Here is an 8,149-nt window from a genome sequence, read left to right on the forward strand (position 1 = left end):
GAATGCCCTTCAAAAGAGAACAAAAAATTCGGGGGAAAAAAACCCCAATAATCAAACCACTCTCTTACTGGTGTCTTCTGATGAGCTGAAATTCTGAATTTGAATCAAGTCTGATCTAACGATCTTCTAGGATTAGTGTTTTCTGGGTTCCGTTTCAAAAAGAGTTTTGCCTACGCCCACGGTCATGAAGATATTTTCTGTGTTTTCATCTAGAAGCAACTGGTTTACCATTCACGTTTAGGACTATGATCTATCATTATTCAATTTTTATATATGGGGTGAAGTTGAGGCCAAAGATCTCTTTATCCTCCATATGGATTTCCAGTTGACCAGCACCATTTATTGGAAAGACAATTCTATGTATACTGAATCACAGTGGTGCTTTGGTCATAAGTCTGGTGACCATATATGTGAGCGGGGTGGGGGGAGGGGTCTTTCTCGACTCTCTTCTGGTCCATCAGCCTCTTTATATATTCGTGTGCCAACATCACACTGTCTTAATTATTGCTTTAAATAAGCTATCCAATAAAGGGTTTGTGTTCCAGGACATATATAGAACACTTGCAAATCAATAAGGAAAAAAAAAACAGCCCAATTAAAAATGAGCAAAAGACTTTAACATACAAGAGAGTTTTTAAATGACCAACGGGGCAAAACTTCATTAAGAATCAGGGAGATACAAATTTAAACTACAGTGAGAAATCCCTATACCCCACCAGAATGCCTAAAACTAAAAGGACTGACAATACCAAATGTTGACAAGAGTGTGGAAAAACCAAAACTCTCAATTATAACATTGCTGGTAAGAACCCAGCAATGCCACCTCTGGATATATACCCAACATAAAGGAGTGTGCTTATATCTACTAAAAGAGGTACAAGAATGTTCACAGCACTATTTGCATAGCCCCAGATTGGATACAACCCAAATGTCCAACACAGGAGAACAGATAAATGGTGATAAAAGTCGAGCAATCAAAAAAATGGACAATTCCATGCAGCAACATGGTTGAATCTCACAGACATGTTGATTGAAAGAGGCCAAACACAAAATAGAACAATTGTATAATTCCATTTTTATGAAGTTCAAGAAGCAGCAAAATTAATCTGTGATTATAGAGGTCAGAACAGCAATCACCTTTGGGAAGGGGGCGTATTGTCAGAGACAGGTAGGAGAACCTTCTAGGTGCTCGAAATTTTTATATCTTGATCTGAGTGGTGGTTACACAGGTAGATTCATATGTAAAAATTTATCAAGCTGTATACATGATTTGTGTCCTTTTTACTATGTGTTGAATTTCAATAAAAAGTGAAAAAATATATATCGTTATTAAATTATTTTCAAAGTCTATGCACACACCACCAGAAACCCATGTTCCAGCCTCTGGGAAACCCTGAGTCAGTCTGTCCTCATCACTACACTGAACGCTCAGCCAGTTACTGTTCTCTAGCCTAAGTGTCATTTTGTCACTTGGAATTATATGTCCTTGAGAACTCTGTCTACCCCTCCTACTTGCATTAGCCTCATTTAAACTCTGTGTACAACACAACCACACTCATTCATTATGTGTTGTCTCTGCCTACTTTCACACTACAAGAGCAGAGTTGAGTAGTTGAGACAGAGGCTGTATGGTCCATAAAGCCTAAAATATTTACTATCTGGCCCTCTCCAAATAAGTTTGCCAACCCATGTCATATAATTACGTACACATACGCAATATATTGTTTACCTTGGAATGTTTTCAAGTTTTATAAGAAATGGCATCACACTGACACCCAGTACGTTCTCATGACCCGCCTACATTGTGTGTAGCTGGCGTTCACACGCTCTCACTGCCATAAAACATCTCATTGTGTGAGCATCCCGCAATTTGGCCGTTCTCCTGTCGACGGGCATTCAGCTCTCTCGAGATGTGTTGGTTCTTTTTCAGTCCCTTTACCATCGTGAGCAGTGCTGTTGTGGGCATGTTTGCACATCTGTAGGAATATCTCCAGGCGTGGAATGGCTCCACCTCAGATTATGTGATTTCAACATCACAAGATGATACACTGTTTTCCAAATGGGCTGTACCAATGTACTCCCCGCCAGCAATGTGTGAGAGTTCCTAATGATCCACATCTTTACCAACACCTGGTATTATCAGACTTCTTAATTTTTGCCCACATAGTAAAATATGTCATCATGGTCTTTATTTGCATTTCCTAGAACTAGCATTAATCCTGGATTTTTCAACTTTTTGAGCCAATAAACACCCTTCCTCCCTTAAGGTGCCTTGAGATGGGTTTCCATTGCTGGCAAGTTAAGGGGTCCCCACGGAGCAGTAGTAGGAACTTCAGGGTACCTTAAAGTCAAACTGTATGTCCATGTATTTTCCAAATCTGCTGGAGTTGTCATTCCGGAGTGTTTTGGCATTTCCAAAAGCCTTGGAATACAAAGGGAGGGGAGACTGAACCAAATTGTCATTCACTGCCATTTAAGTCATTAAGTGTCATTCAGTGTCATTTAATGTGTCACTCAATGACATTGTGTCATTCAGTGCCATTTAAGTCATTCGCCATGCTCATCAAATTCCTGACCCTAAATGACATGCTCATTGGAGGAGGGGAGGGGGGACCAGGAATGAAAGCCAGACTTTATCTTCTAAGAAGGAATCACTATTTACAGAGGATCTGATGTCAAATATTGGGGCTGGACCTAGAGAAAAGAAGGGAAAAATATCTTCTCCCTAGAATCCAATCTAGGAATAGATTAGAAATGGCCTAAGGAGAGGTAGATAGGACCCTAGGCCCCTGCTTTTCTAGAAGGGCACAGTTAATGGCCCCCATCACCAGACACCTTCCTATATCAAAGATGTAAACTGTTCAGCCCAAAGGTCTACTGGGAAAATCCCTTCAAACATAAACACCTTTTATGCAAAGAGCAACCAAAACACAGGAGAAAATAAGGCGTTCAAAATCATCCAGCAAGTCAGTGAATTGCAACAGTAGAAATAATCATCATCAAAATGATTTTAATTAAACAATAAAAATATTAATGAATAATAAGAGTATTATTTTAGTGCTTACTAATTCTGCTGTGTGCTTTTTATGCATCCATCTTCTTTAATCCTCAAAACCTCTTAAGAGGTAGGTACTATGAGTAGACCCATTCTCCAGATGGGGAGTGATTGCAGAAGCTTGCTGGTGCATGACTGCCCCAGCGTTAGTCTCCAGGCCTGCTGGACTTCAAGGTCACGCCCTCAACCACAATACTCCCCGTGTGATCCACTGCCCTCTTCTTAACTTCCAGACCTGCCCATTTTGACCGACCTACCCGAACAGAAGATCCTTCTTACTTAGTGACCTCCCCGGAACTGCCCTCTCTAGGTCCTCAGTGATCGCTCACCTCCAGCACTGGATTGGAGAGTAGCAGTCTGTCACGGGCTATTTGTAGTGACTCAGTCATTGGGCAGATCACTGCAAAATACTGGAGAATCTTCTTGGAGGCCTCTGTTTTCCCTGCCCCGCTCTCTCCAGAAATGAGGATGAAGTGATTATTTAGCTCAGAGCACATCATGCGGTAAGCGTTGTCAGCTATGGCGTAGCTGGGTAAGTAGTGAGACAGAAACGCAAGGAACGGAAGTGACTGTAACACTCCTTCCCTTGACTCTGATGCCCACCAGAGCAGAAAGACAAAGTACCCTGCCTCCCAGAAGCCACGTCCAGATTGTGGTACAAGGCACTTAGTTCAGACAGATAACAAACCTTCACCGTGACCCATTGACTGATCACTCACAGAGTGTACTAGATATCAAAACTCTAACAATCTAGAAGAGTTACAGTGAAGAATTGGGGCAGGAATTAAAAAATTTTTCAAAATTTACCAATTTTTAAAAAATCTATCAACATTTCTTATAAGAATAAGCTACAGGGCTTCCCTGGTGGCGCAGTGGTTGAGAGTCCGCCTGCCGATGCAGGGGACGCGGGTTCGCGCCCCGGTCCGGGAAGATCCCACATGCCGCGGAGCGGCTGGGCTCGTGAGCCATGGCCGCTGAGCCTGCGTGTCCGGAGCCTGTGCTCCGCAACGGGAGAGGCCACAACAGTGAGAGGCCCGCGTACCGCAAAAAAAAAAAAAAAAAAAAAAATGAATAAGCTACATACTAAGTTACATCCCCAAGAGATGCTCTATTAACTGTAGGTGGAAATAACATTTTGTCTAAATATTGAGTAACTCAAAAGATATAAGATTTCGTGTTTCCTTCCCTTCAAAACCTAAAGTACTAAGAGTATAGAGACAGGAAACCAAAAAGATTTGAGAAGTTCTGTGATAACTTTAGGACAAGAGGTAAAACTAGTTATAAGGGCTTTATCTACTATATCAGAAACCAAAGCAGGAAGGTCTCCCAAGGGTATAATCTTAGTATGTGGCTGAGTTTGAAAGCTGGATATTTCAGAAATCACTGGTGGTGGTGAGGCAGAAAGGTTCATAAATGCCTTGGGAGTGGAATAGGTGAATCACCAAGAAAAATGAAGGGAGAACCTAGATAATTAGCCCAGAAGTCGACCAAGGAGGAAAACTGGGAAATTCAGCAAAGCCCAAGTCACACAGAGACCAGGCAGGAAATTGCTTTTCTTATGGATCTGCAGCCCTGCTAAGTTCCTACCAATGGGCATTCTTCTCAGCTGCCATGACATTCAGGTACCAGTAGAAGGCACTAGAGCAATCCATTTCCAAGAGAAGACACCTCTCTAGCCACATTTAGATTCCTCAGGAGTCGGTAGATGAATGGATGGATGGGTGGTAGGTGGATGGGTGGGGTGAAGGGAGAGAGGGGAAAAAAAGAGAGGTAGAAAGCGAGGAAAATACTCCTATTGCTGACCTCATGGGTGCTACTTACACATGCGGTGGCAGTTCAAAGAAATTGACCCCTTGATAAAGTTCCATCTGGCTCACAGTGTAGATTCCAAGCTCCTGGTATGGGTTCACAGACACAAGGAGGGTCCCAATATATGTCTAGAGGAATAGACCAAAGCACAGTGAGGAATTTCGGGGTGCAAATGGCTACAGCAAAAGACCATCACGTGCTATAATCCCCTTATGTTCCTTCAGTGCTGGGACTATAACACGATAAATAAGACAGGTGGGGAGGGGGGTCTCTGCTGTCACGGAGCCTACATGGCATAGGCAGGCAGACAAACAGCCGAGGGCCCAAGACTGCTTCAATTAGTGTGCTAAGAAAGGCATGAATAGAGTAATGAGTGAATGAATGACTCAGGAAGGTCACCTTAGCTAGTGGGCTTTGGGAGGCTTCTCTAAGGAGATGACATCTGAGCTGAGACTTGAAGGATGATGAGCCTGTCATGAAAAATGTAGGCAGGAAGGGCATCTCAGGCTGAGGGGACATGTGTGGCTCTGCATTGGATGCCAGGGAGGGAGGGGAAACTAGAAAATGGTAGAGAGGATGTTGGGGAGGGTGTGAGTTGAGACCATGCAGGGTGTCAGGAACTGGGGGGTTCATTCCACATGCAATGGATGTCAGAGAGCCCACTCCGTGCTACTGAAATGAAACACTGGCCTGAACTAGTATGTAAAAGAGATGACTTTGAGGGTGTGCACCATGATCTGATTGATTCATGTTTCACAAAGGTCTTTCTGGTGACTGAGTGAAAGCAGGGCAAGCATATATACCTGCCATCTAAAACTGGGCAAACAGGGCTTCCCTGGTGGCGCAGTGGTTGAGAGTCCACCTGCCGATGCAGGCGACACAGATTCATGCCTCGGTCCGGGAAGATCCCACATGCGGTGGAGCGGCTGCGCCCGTGAGCCATGGCCGCTGAGCCTGCGCGTCCGGAGCCTGTTGCTCCGCAACGGGAGAGGCCACAACAGTGAGAGGCCCGCGTACCGCAAAAAACAAACAAACAAACAAACAAACAAATACATCTGGAGCACGGGCTCTAGGTGCGTGGGCTTCAGTAGTTGCGGTGAAACCCCGCACCGCAATGAAGAGTAGCCCTTGCTCGCTGCAACTAGAGAAAGACTGCACGCAGCAACGAAGACGCAATGCAGCCAAAAATAAATAAGTAAAATAAATAAATTTATTTTTAAAAATCCCAGTATTTAAAAAAAAAATACATCTGGTACTCAGATATAGAGAATAAACTAGTGGTTACCAGAGGGGAGAGGTTGGGAGGAGCAAGATATAGGTTTGGGGGTGGGATGTACAAACTATTGGGTGTAAGATAGGTTCAAGGATGTATTGTACAACACGGGGAATAGAGCCAATATTTTGTAAGAACTGTAAACGGAAAGTAACCTTTAAAAATGGTATAGGGCTTCCCTGGTGGTGCAGTGGTTGAGAGTCCGCCTGCCGATGCAGGGGACACAGGTTCATGCCCCAGTCCAGGAAGATCCCACATGCCGTGCAGCGGCTGGGCCCGTGAGCCATGGCCGCTGAGCCTGTGCGTCCGGAGCCTATGCTCCGCATTGGGAGAGGCCACAACAGTGAGAGGCCCGTGTACCGCAAAAATAAATAAATAAATAAAAATGGTATAAAAAAATATATCTGGTATTTTCAGATTCTGAGTTTGTTGTTGCTTTTCATTTCAGAGTCTCAAAGACTGGAGGTACTCAAGCCTACATTAAACTGTGCTAAAATCATTCCAACTATTGTTTCCAATCTCTAGGACAAAGTCAAACAGAGAACCGGATCACAGATGAGTATTTTTTTTTTTTTTTTTTTTTTTTGCGATATGTGGGCCTCTCACTGTCGTGGCCTTTCCCGTTGCCAGACACGCAAGCTCAGCGGCCATGGCCCACGGGCCCAGCCGCTCCGCGGCATGTGGGATCCTCCCAGACCGGGGCACGAACCCGTATCCCCTGCATCGGAAGGCGGACTCTCAACCACTGCGCCACCAGGGAGGCCCACAGATGAGTATTTTGACTAAAACTCTGCATCGCTTCCATCAGTAGAAATCTTCCAAGACAGAACACAGTTTCTGAAATTTACCTGTTCAGATTGGAAACATTTCGTTTATCCATGATGATCCTATCATCCCACTTATGCTTCCCCAAACCATACTCTTTCTCTTCTGCTTATACATAAACTTATAGATGAAATCTATTTCCACGATTAAAAATGTACACTCTGAGGCTTCCCTGGTGGCGCAGTGGTTGAGAGTCCGCCTGCCGATGCAGGGGACATGGGTTCGTGCCCTGGTCCGGGAGGATCCCACATGCCGCAGAGCGGCTGGTCCCGTGAGCCATGGCTGCTGGGCCTGCGCGTCCGGAGCCTGTGCTCTGCAGCGGGAGAGGCCACAACAGTGAGAGGCCCGCGTACCGGAAAAAAAAAAAAAAGTACACTCTGAGAAACACTTTGCTTGTTTCTTTTGGTAACCTTGGTTTCCACATGTAGACTGTCACGGGCACTATTACAAACAAAATATAAGAAAAAAATTCTTTTTAAATTTTTAAATATTTTTAAACTGCTTCTGATCATCTCATTTACTCTTAGCAAAAGCTAATAAAATTAAACAATAACACACCCATCCACACAGAGACACACACACACACACACACACAGAAACACTGTTGAGTGCACCCTTAAAGGAATTTACCTGAACAGCAACCAATCAAACCAAGGTGGAGTGATAAATGGAGATCTTAATAAAAATTGACCATTAGAAGCAAGGAGACCAACTTGAACAGAGTTCTGGTAAAATACTGCAGTCTTGACCCTTGAAGATTCCTGGGATATGGTGGACATCTCTTATTTTTGCCTGCCTGGCATCAAGTCCCCCTTCTTCCAACAGATTCCTCTGAGAGAACTTCTCCAGCTCTCAGTCTATATCATGAGATCAGGGGGCCACTGGCCTCATCCCTCACCTCTAGAAGTGGGCCCGGGAATAGCCTGGCCAGTCAGAATATTCCTCATTTCTACCTATGGGGATTGGTTCAGAGATAGACACATGACCCAACATGGGCCAATCAGAGCCGACCATCCTCCGTCTCCCAGAAGACTTACTCCCTTCTCAGTAGCAGCTTTAAGAGGATAACGTATCAGCCTGGTTCTGCTGGCAGTCACCTCACCACCATGCAGAGAGGCTGCTCCAGAAGGAAACTGACGCAAAAGAAAGCAGAGGGATGGGAAAGAGGCCTCACGACATCACCCTAG

At 44.5% G+C, this 8,149-nt stretch overlaps 1 protein-coding gene across 1 annotated transcript in view; it reads right to left on the reverse strand.

Moving 5' to 3' along the window:
- The window catches only part of MYO1H (myosin IH), a 47,137-nt gene that overhangs the window by 38,580 nt on the left and 408 nt on the right, over positions 1–8,149 (reverse strand). Inside the window, exons 2-4 of the mRNA XM_007448252.1 lie at positions 4,877–4,992; positions 3,385–3,583; positions 2,342–2,422 (exon numbers count right to left, since the gene is read on the reverse strand). Of these exons, the coding sequence (XP_007448314.1) occupies positions 2,342–2,422; positions 3,385–3,583; positions 4,877–4,992 (396 nt within the window). The remainder of the gene's footprint in view (positions 1–2,341; positions 2,423–3,384; positions 3,584–4,876; positions 4,993–8,149) is intronic.

This window comes from Lipotes vexillifer, unplaced genomic scaffold (assembly GCF_000442215.2).
Source record: "Lipotes vexillifer unplaced genomic scaffold, Lipotes_vexillifer_v1.1 scaffold236, whole genome shotgun sequence".
In the NCBI taxonomy this organism is placed as follows: domain Eukaryota; kingdom Metazoa; phylum Chordata; class Mammalia; order Artiodactyla; family Lipotidae; genus Lipotes; species Lipotes vexillifer.